The following is a 10,185-nucleotide window of genomic DNA, read 5'->3' as shown; positions in this document are numbered from 1 at the left end:
CCAAGCCCTGGGTCCTGGCCCACACCCCACTTCTTCTACCCTCACTAAGCTGCCTTGTTGCAGTCCCAAACCTGCCCCGCTGCCCACCAATTCACCCCAGCCTCTCTCCACGTTGCTGTTTCCACCCTGAGCAGTGGCCTACCTCTCTCTACCCTTTCTCTGCTGGAATTCCCTTGCCCTGGCTCCCTGCCTGCAGCCCCACCCAGGCAGGCAGGGATGCCCCAGCTTGGACTGAGCCAGCTGGGGCTGATGCAAACGGGGTCTGAACCTGCTGTTCAGTGCCATAATTTTCCCATCCCTAATCCTTTACTGGAGATAAATGCTGCACAAGGGCCTCCGCTGGTCCTAATGCCTCACGGCACTGGTGGGTGAGGGGTGAAGCAGCTGCACTCCCCACCCAGGGGTTTCGGCGAGACAGAGCAATGACCACAGCCATCCCCACTTCCTTTCTGGAGGTTTATTTCTGTTTAGGGGATTTCCCCCCAGCTCCGAGGGTGAACCCAGGCAGCCGTTTGCCTTTTTGGGCCTTCTGGCTGCAAGAACAGGCACCGAGGGGTCCCTCCGTAGCCCCCCGCAGCCCGTTCAGTGGCAGGAGCACTTGCAGGCGGCCACGACGGGGTAGGGGATCTGCCGCCAGGCGCAGTTTGGGGGGCCGGGGTGCTGCGGGGTCCAGCAGTGCCAGGCCAGCAGCTTGATGCGAGTGAGCTGTGCGGGGCGGCAGCTCATGCCGGGGGGCCAGGAGCAGCCGGGGGGGCCGCTCTCGCACGTGGTGTGGCGCACCCAGCGCGGCCAGAAGATGGGTCCCAGGTCGACCCAGGCGGAGGTGAGGCGGCAGGAGGCCCGTTCCACCAGCCACTGCCGCAGGCGGCGGGCCAGGACCCCGGTAGCTGCGGGGGCAGCTCGGGGCGGCGGGCAGCAGGATGGGCAGCTCCAGCCCCTCCACCTCTCGCCACAGCTTGCGGTGATATCGTCCCGCACCCTCGGCCAGGTCCCTGCTCATGGACTCCAGGTTCTCCTCGGGGATGCTGCCGTTGCGACCGCGGGGCTCCTCGGTCGCCATCCAGAAGGGGTCGAAGGCCGAGCCCAGGAGCCGGCGCAGCCGCCCGGGGCGCAGGTGCCGGGGCTTGGGGAGTAGCGATAATCCTCGGGGGAGAGGGACAGGCTGTAGGGCCGCACCGGGGCCGAGGGTGACCGCGCAGCAGCGTGGGCGGTGGGGTCAGCGGTGCTGGACGGTGGCAGCAGCGGCTCCCGGGGGCTCCTCCAGAGACGGCGGTGGGCCTGGGATGGCCGGTGGTGGCAGCAGGCACAGGAGAGAGGAGGAGGCAGCTGCGGTGTGGTCCCTCCATGGCAAGCAGCACTGTGGCAGGCTGTGCCCGGCTGCAGACTTGCACTCCGCCGCATCCCCTGGGTTATCACTGTGTCCCGAGGCACGGCCTTCCCCTTTTCCCTGGTTACAGCGGCTGATAGGGAGCTGGCGGGGACACCTCGCTCCTTCCCACCAGAGGGGCAAGTGGTGGGGAGAAGCTGCATGGTCCCTCCTGCCAGGCCGAGGGTTGCCACTGAGCCAGTGGGGATATTGGGGCTGCTGTGGAGGGGAAGGGGCCAGCGCCTCCTTCTCCACGTCCTGCTCCATCCTTGGAAGAGGTAGCCATGACTTTCCCAGTGAAGGGAAGCTGGTGGCCTTTGAGTCTTGCTGAGAAAGGATCATCAAGCTGCACTCGGTCTTAGTGCACCTGGAAGTCCTCAGGGCACAGCTCCTGTCACCAGGATGGACATGGCAGCAGAGTGGCAGGGCAGGAGGGCTGTGTGGGTCACTGTCCTCTCCTGGCACATCAGCCAGCACCCATGCTGTCTCAGGCAGCTGTGATGGAGCTGCACCTCTGGAGGTGGCCATCCTGGAGGTCTTGTCCTCCCTCCCACACTGCAGTACTGGTGGAGTGCAGACCAGGACTGGATGAAATCTGAAACCTGCTTTCTCCTCCTTCCCTAGGTCAGATGTTGTGGGAGAGGCTCGATCTGCTCAGTGCTGTGTTAGTAACAATTAATAATAGCTAGCAACAGCAATTAATTGCTCATCTTCCACAGGGTTTAGGGCCCTATCCCAAGGACAGGGCAGGGACAAGGCTCACAGTGGTGGGATATTTATATTCTCCGGAGGTGTTGGACAACACATTCTGAACACCCGGCATCGAGAGGTGGCTGCTGAGGTCCAAGGGACCTTTCTCCCCCCCATCCCCCCTCTTCCACCAGAGAGTAGTGAGCTTTCTCTCTGCCACCTCCTTCTCAGCAGGAGGAGCAGGGAGCAGCTGAGCCTGCGGGAAAGCTGGGCAGAGAGGAGTTAACTCCAAACCCAACCTCAGGGAGAGGGGAAAAAAAAACAGAGATCTATGGATCAGCAGCAAGAGCAGAGGGAGGGAAAAGGGGGAGTCAGAGAGAGAGGAGAGGAGCTCTGGAAGGAGGGAGAGCAGAGCTGGTGGCAGGCAGGGGGAGGCAGCGGAGCACCGGGCAGGAGTGACTGGGATGGCTGAGCTGCCCAGATAAACTCTTCAGTGCTCTGCATCCTCCTGCTACCACTGCGTGGGCTGGGCTAGACGTCTCCCCCCAAGCGAGTCGCAAAGCTGCAGGCACTTCCTCAAAAAGGTGAGTGCTGGCTTCCTCTGCTTCAGTGGGGAGATCCCATGGGGCCAGATGGATAAACTGGAGGGTAGCTATCAGTAGGACAGAGGGGACCAAAGACACAGAGAGGCAGGGAACAATCTCTTGGTGTGATACACAAGCTGGGAAGCAGAAGTGGCATGAGCTGAGGGATGGGGGAGCATGGAGTGAAGGAGCTTGCATGACCCAAAACCAAGTTAATTGCTTGTCAACAGTAGCTAGATAACAGCTTTTTTCTTCTCTGTTATTGCTCAGAGAAGGACAATTTGTTCTAATGATAGCACAACAAGGGGAAGGCTTATTCAGAGATAGGCTGTTGGTGTTCCCTGCCTGAGCACAGTGTTACTCAGGGCTGGAGGAAGTTTTGCAGCAAATCACAATACCTTAAGCTGTGGTAATAACAGCCTCATTCACGATGATCGTCATGTTGTATTTCAGGTGGCTTCAGGGTCTCCTCCCCATCCTCACCTACCTGCCACCACCCAGCCCTTGATCACCTCTCTGCTTCAGGAAAAGGTGCCCTTAGCTGCCTCTCCTCTGTGGAGCATAACTACTGCACAGGGAGCAGGGAGCAGCCAGCTCCAGGGTGGAGGTGGTCCCAGCTTAAGGAGTTCCCTTGGGGTAGGAATGTGTTGGGGTGCTGCTGCTGCTGCTGTGGGGTGTGATCCAGGCATCCCTGCTGTCAGAGGTGGCACAGCCCTGGGCAAGTGGGCTCAGTGTGCTGGGACCACTTGCAGTCCATGGGAGCCCCCTCCCCCATGGTCTCATGGCCAAACTGTGTTGAACAGTAGCCAGGGTTTAGACTTGCTTAGACAGGGATTTAGCAGCTTTGAGAATGCAGGAGGAATGTTGGGAAGGCCAGGTGGCAGGGCAGGGGGAAACCTTCAGGGTGCTGGGAGTACAGGTGTTCTGATAGGAATGTGGATCCAGGCAGGAGAAAGAGGCTTCAGATGTGGACTGACTGACCCCAACAGCATTCTTGCCAGCAATGTCATGAGGGTCTCAGTGGCATCATTTAAGCAGCTGGTTGGGATTGGCATCTCTGGGAGAAATGTGGGTGTCAAAGGCTGGGGTCAGGCACCTTGGGGCCTATTATCCCTTTCTCCCCATGCAGGTCCCTGCAGTCTGACAGGAAGATGCCGGGGGGATTGAATGTCTCTTCTGACAGCCCGGAGTTACGAGCAGCAGGGATTATTGTGCCTGTCATCTTCTCCCTCATCTTCCTCGTGGGTACTGTGGGGAATGGGCTGGTGCTGGCTGTGCTGCTATGGAATGGCCAAGTCAAGTATTCCACCACCAACCTCTTCATCCTCAACCTGGCTGTGGCCGACCTGTGCTTCATCATCTGCTGTGTCCCTTTCCAGGCCACCATTTACACCCTGGATGGGTGGCTCTTCGGGGCCTTTGCCTGCAAGGCTGTGCATTTCCTGATCTACCTCACCATGTATGCCAGCAGCTTTACCCTGGCTGCTGTCTCTGTTGACAGGTAAGTGTCCCCTTCCCTTTGAGCTCTGCAGCTCAGGGACACTCTGTTTGCCACTCTTGAGCTAAGGGTGGGAGAAAGGCCACTCCTTGTCCTCTTGGTGTCCTGTAAGAAGCAGGTCGGGTCTCCCCAGAGGTAGGGCCAGCAGAGCCAGCCTCCCCAGCTCCCCATGCCCTCTCCCTCCAGCAAGCCAAGCTCTCAGCCTAATTACCCAATGCTCACTTGGGAAGGAGGAGAGTCCACCAAGTGTAACCAAGAACAGCAAAACCCCCAGGGCAGCAACACAACTCAGAAGAAATCCTTCTCTTACCTGGTTCAAGGTTCAAGAGATACACTGCTTGCCCTTCCTGAGCTAGCACAGCAGAGTGGATGATAGAGATCCCAGACCCTCTGTTGGGATGACCCTGATATTTTTGTGAATTCTGTAACCCTCACTCCCAAAAAGTTTGTGAGGGAAGAGATGGGTGGCTGCATGGGAAGGGGTGCACAGATGGCAGCTCCACAGGGCAGGAGAAGTAGCTCATCTCACTCATGTTGTGTTGTGCTCTCTTTGTCTTTCCCCTCCTTGCCAGGTACTTGGCCATTCGCTACCCACTGAAGTCCCGGGATCTCCGCACATCCCGAAATGCAGGAGTGGCCATTGTGGTAATCTGGTCACTGTCACTGCTCTTCGCAGGGCCTTACCTCAGTTACTACCAGATAATCCATTACCACGGTGTGCCCATCTGTGTCCCCATCTGGGAGGACCAGCACCGAAAGGTTCTGGACATCGTCACGTTTGTGTTTGGATACCTGCTGCCCGTGACCGTGGTGAGCCTGGCATACACTAGGACCATCAAGTTCTTGTGGACCTCTGTAGACCCCATAGAAAGAATCTCAGAGTCTCGGAAAGCCAAGCGTAAGGTCACCAAGATGATTGTCACTGTGGCCATCCTGTTCTGCCTCTGCTGGTTGCCCCACCACCTGGTCATCCTCTGCTTCTGGTTTGGCCACTTTCCCTTCAACCGGGCCACATACGCTTTCCGCCTGGCTTCCCACTGCCTTTCCTACACCAACTCCTGCCTCAACCCCATTGTCTATGCCCTCATCTCCAAGCATTTCCGCAAGCGTTTCAAGCAGGTCTTCACCTGCCTCTTCTTCCAGAACAAGATCAGGAAGAGGAAGAAGAAGAGAGTTGGAAGGAAATTCCATATGGTCAATGTGGAAAGAGGTTTCGCGAACAGGACGGGAGCTTTCTATGGAGGCAACAGTGAGGTGACCCAAGTCTCAGAGGAGAACACCAGGAAGAGGGACCTTGAAGGTGCCACTTGTGCCAGAGCATGGACTCGGCAGGTACAAGATGCCGTGGTCTCTGTTCAGAAGGAGCTGCTGGAGGAGGGAAGTTTGGCAACAGCTGGCCATTCCCTAGACATGACCCCTCTAAGGGGAACTGTAGGAGAAGGCCAAGAAGAAGCCCTAGAAAAGGGCTAGAGAGGCAAGAAAGAAGTCTCCATTTGCATCACATTTTCTGACCACGTCACAGGGGTTTCGCTTTCCTCCAGGATCATCACGCCCACACCTTATCCCCACTGAGATGGTTTTATGTTGGCAGTGAGAGATGAGCTCACTCATTCAGACCCATTAAACTGAATTCAAGTCCCCCAGAACTCCTCAACCACCTTCTCCACAATCCTGTAGCCATGTCTGAGACCTGCCGTCATCCCAGCTCAATATTCACGGTAAACTTCAAGTGACTGCAACAGCCCTCCTTTCCTTAATTATGTATGGCGTTTAGTTAGTGCTGTGTGAATCCTGAATATGTAACTCTTAATGTGAGGCAGATCTGCACCTATGATTTCTTAAGAGACGGTGAAAGATGGGAAGCTCAGCAAAAAGTGTTCAGGCAAAGCTGTGACATTGTGGGACACCCAGACTTCCACACTGAAGCTGGGAAACAATTACAGGTTCTCATGGCACCAGTAGGTGTCCTGAGCCCTGCATGGGCTACAAAATCCTCTGGTGTCCTCACTTGTCCCCAGGCACGGTGCTGGAAGTTGTGTCAAAAGTAAAGGGGTTTTGGCCCCAGCCAGTGCTGTAGACATTGTACCGTGGGGCTGGGTGACATCAGGCAGCTTGCAGAGCTGTGATGTGCATGAGCAGAGCCGTGATCTCCCCCTTATTTCTCTTCTTTTTCTGTTCCCTACGTCCGTTTGTGTAAATCTTTCCCTATTGCTTTGTCCTGCCCACTCTTAATTCCCAGGTGACGTGGCATTTCTAACGCTCACTGAAGCTGTTGTATGCCTTGCTAGAGCTCAGCTCCAAGGATATCCCTTTTTTTGTGCAGAAGCCAACTGAAGAGGAAGGCCAACTGCGCTAGGAATTACTTTCTTTTTCCATTCAAGTGCTTGATGCTGCTTTCTGCACTTTGAGCCTCCCTTGCCTCTATTTTCTGATTTTTCCACCTCTCTCCTTTCATGGTGGCTGTCACTCCTCTACAGCAGATGTCTTTCAGAAACGTGTCCAGTGTGCCCTACCCACCTTCCTGGGAACAGCGAGTTCTGCAGCCACCCTTGGCACATGATGCCATAGCTGGTGGCCAGCTCTCATGGCCTCATCATTTCTACAGGTGAAGACTCACTCCACAGCCCAAAGCATTGAAGGGAGAAGGGAACAGCAGTCAGGAACAATGATGTGGTACAGCTGGACGCTGCCTGTTCTTGCCCAGATGCAGCTGGGCTGTTTCTCACCCCTGATCCTGCTCCTCCTGGTCCCAGCTTGCAAAAGGAGCAGATCAGATCAGAACTGACTGCTGCACATTGGGGTGAAGCCTAAATGAAACAGGACAGAGAGGACAGGGAAGATCTTGGGGAAAAGGTGCATTTAGCATGACAAGTGGCTGCAAGCCCTGGGTCCCTTCACTAAGCTCTGCCTGGTGCTAAGCCCTGATTTTGGGGAGCACATGAGCAGGAAGGGTAGGCACTGATCCTGGGTTGGGAAGGCTCTGGAGCCAGAAGGGAATTCCTGTCTATCCGGTAACAGTGTACATGCTCCAACTGGTTTCTCAGCTCAAAAGCAGAGGTGAAGCAAAGATGTCACATCCTTGATACAGAGTCAGGTTTAATTAAAGCTGAAGGAGCTTGATTGCTGCTTTCCACGCAGCCTTCCCTCCAGACTGATTGGCATTCTGCAGTCTCTGCTCCCAACCTCTTGCCTTAACTAATTACTCTTTTCTCTTATTTTCTATCCTACTTTTTATTACTCAGGCTGACAAGCTCATCTTTAACCCTGCAGGGGCTGGTTTGCCACATCAGTAGAGTGCTGCTGTTCCAAGATCTGGAACAGGATAAATGAAACCGGAGAGGTGTGAGCAGGTCAGGGCTTTGCATCTAGTGGTCAGCACCAGCCCTTCTCTGTGGAGTGACTTAGTCCTGCCAACTGTGTGCTGGTTCTGGTGTCTGGCATCTCCCTGACATGTGTGACATGAGTCTGACACCACTGGGAGGTGTCAGACCCAGGTGCCAAAAAGCTCATCCTGCTTATGACCCTGTGTGTACATCTGGCAGCCCTGGGAAGGGAATTCTGGTTATTTCCTTTTGGGTTTAGCTGCTGGTTCCCAATCCATGAGCAGCCGTAACAGGTTGCCAGCTTATTATTTTAACTCTTCCAATAACCATGTGCTCTCTTCCCCTCTAAGAGATTTCATTAAAAAAGCCCAGAGGAACGTTGTTTCCCACACCTCTTTTATCATCTTCTTAATCAAAACTTGCCGATTCCTCCACCTAGTCGCCCCACGGGCCCTGGCCTGCACGGGGCTGCTCCCCCAGGCTGGCCAGGCACAATGCATGAAGAAGGCATCTTTCTGTAAGTACCTTTCTGTGATGGAAGAGATCTTTGCTCACAGAGTGAGCAAAGGAAGCAGGTGAAAGGGTGGGAAATTTGCCAAAGATGTTTCATGGGGCTTCCTTAGCAGCGCAGATAATTGCCGTGCTGGTTTTGGAGTCTGCTAGAAAGGCAAAGGTGGAGGAAGTAAACGAGTTCACTGTTGGAGATTAATTATTTCAGCTGCTGAAGAGCTGAACAAATTCTCGATGTTCACACACCTTGCAGTGTGCACTTTGCATTCGATTGTGTGGGTGAAGTGGCTGCTCCAGAGAAAGGTCATTTGCTTAGTAACATCCATGCAGCTTTGCTGGGAGGCCTTGTCAGGGCTGTTGCTTCTCTGTGGGTCCTCTGTGAGACACAAGCAGGTTCTCAGCTCTTTTCTTATTTGAGCCAGATCCTCAGTCTGGCTGGTTTTGATTGCATCTTACAGCACAGCAGCTGCTGCAGAGCTAGGGAGGTTGCTACTGGGTTCAATGGCTGGGAATTCAGCATATCACATGCTCTGAATTAGAAGGGGAAACAAAGCGTATTTGGAGGTCAAGCAGTGGTGAGAGGGAAGCAAAGCCTAAAGTCCCAGTTGATATCGTGGCCCTGAGAACAGGGATGAATCATTGCTCAGGAAGGGATCTGGGGGGTGCATTTGATGGTGTAGCACAAAGAAAATGAGGAGGTTGGACTGATTTTAATAGCAAAATAAATAGCAGAGGGAAACATGTGCTGTTGTTTCCATTCTCCATTACTGCAGCATACACCTCTGGGAGACGCAGAAAACTGCCACCAACCTCACGGGTTGTGCAGGGAAATCTGTGGCACAGGGTGCAAGGACAGAGAAAAACTGCTGGGAAAAGCTGAAGTCTCCAGGCCAGAAGCAGGAAGAAAACCAAGCAGTGCCAGTCAACAGCTCTCAGCACAGTGTGAAGCCATGTTTCCTTCTCCCCTGGAAGAGCTTCTTTCCTGCCCCTGCACCTAACTCTCATTCTGGATACAGCTGCTGAGCACGACAGGATAGTTAAGGCTCTGGTATGACTGGCTGACGCAAGGAAACCTAAAACTTTTCTCCATCCAGTGTCAAACACATGATATGGCTCAGGGCAGCCCACAGCTTCAAGGCCTGAGGCAGGAAAGCAGAACTGACTGCAGTGATTCATAGAATACAACTCCTACCTGATACGTTTTATCCCCACTGAAAACCAGACACGCTTTTCTCTTTCTTACCTGGTGTTACTGCCAAAGCAGTGGCAAAACTTCCTATAACCATTCGGTTTTTTATTGCCTCTCCTCCCACGGAGGGAGCAGTGCTGCAAAAGAAACAAGACAATTGCTCCTGGCTGGCTGCAGCACCCCCACCTTTCCCCTCTGTCAGGAGCTGTTAAGAAAAAACCCAGTGCCAGGGAAGACAAAGGCCTGAAGAGCTGTGGACAACATCACGTGTGCCAAGGCTAAAAGCCACACTCTGAGTCTCAGCTAGATGTGTTCCTGGGTTTGAGGTAAGCTTCTAAGAGGTGTCTACTTAGAGACAACATGAGCAACCGAAGTAACTGCAGGGATAAAGAGCATTTCAGTCACCTGCTCTTCAGGCACCTTAATGGTCTCCTCAGCAACAAGGCTGCTGAGGGGGGAAGTGCTGGCAGCTGAGTGTATGTGGACATCAAGACTGGGCTGTAAAGACAGGAAGAAACAATTTCAGTAAAGAGTGGGCATGAAGGTCACCTGCTCCTCACATAGGGGCCATGCCGGAAGTTCTCTGCCCTGCCCAGATGTCCTTCCCCAACCCGTCATCCTTTTACTGTCTCTTCACAGCACAGCCATTTTATCCAGCATGGGGCAAGGCATGACTTCTGCCACTGGGCAAGGCTGCTTTTCCTCTTTGCAAAAGAACTCCTCTTCCAGCTTGAAGCACTCCTGCTGGGATTATCTTTCCTCTGTTTGTATGGATTCACAGCAACTACCTAGATTTTAAGTTTGGATTTCTCGGCTGTGGGAGTCAGGATCAGAAAAGGTCAGCCAGCAACCCTGTACTTTGATCTGCAAACAGAGTGGTGTTTGAACTCAAACAACTGTGTGTTGTTGCTTCTGATTTGAGGACCAGGTATGAGAGTAGCGGTTACCAAGTCCAGTGCTGTGCACGGGGCCTGGAACAGATGTAAAGAAAGAGGAGTGGGCCGCTCTGAAAAAGAGAACTTGGC

At 54.1% G+C, this 10,185-nt stretch overlaps 2 protein-coding genes across 2 annotated transcripts; one reads left to right on the top strand and one right to left on the bottom strand.

Annotated features, from left to right (window-relative positions):
• Window positions 1-398: 398 nt before the first annotated feature.
• LOC120411919 (noggin-like) lies at window positions 399-2,431 on the bottom strand. The gene is given in 5 exon segments (XM_039571168.1): window positions 399-921; window positions 923-1,131; window positions 1,134-1,254; window positions 1,256-1,312; window positions 1,314-2,431. Coding segments are annotated over 5 exon segments (759 nt in total). The 5' UTR covers window positions 1,347-2,431; the 3' UTR covers window positions 399-582.
• A 1,007-nt stretch (window positions 2,432-3,438) lies between these two features.
• GALR3 (galanin receptor 3) lies at window positions 3,439-8,699 on the top strand. Its single transcript, XM_019292549.3, has 2 exons — window positions 3,439-4,141; window positions 4,711-8,699. Exons 1-2 carry the CDS (start codon window positions 3,792-3,794, stop codon window positions 5,606-5,608), a joined length of 1,248 nt encoding a protein of 415 aa, XP_019148094.2. The 5' UTR covers window positions 3,439-3,791; the 3' UTR covers window positions 5,609-8,699.
• The last annotated feature ends 1,486 nt before the right edge of the window (window positions 8,700-10,185 follow it).

The sequence above is a fragment of the Corvus cornix genome, chromosome 1A (genome assembly GCF_000738735.6).
Source record: "Corvus cornix cornix isolate S_Up_H32 chromosome 1A, ASM73873v5, whole genome shotgun sequence".
Classification (NCBI taxonomy): Eukaryota; Metazoa; Chordata; class Aves; order Passeriformes; family Corvidae; genus Corvus; species Corvus cornix.
The sequence above is the reverse complement of the archived record's forward strand: the minus strand, read 5'-3'. Positions and strand labels throughout refer to the sequence as shown.

Bases quoted from the DNA above. Each gene is read 5' to 3' on its own strand.
- GALR3 (XM_019292549.3), top strand. From the start codon at position 3,792: ATGCCGGGGGGATTGAATGTCTCTTCTGACAGCCCGGAGTTACGAGCA. The intron at 4,142-4,710 runs GTAAGTGTCCCC...CCTCCTTGCCAG, and splicing joins GCTGCTGTCTCTGTTGACAG to GTACTTGGCCATTCGCTACC.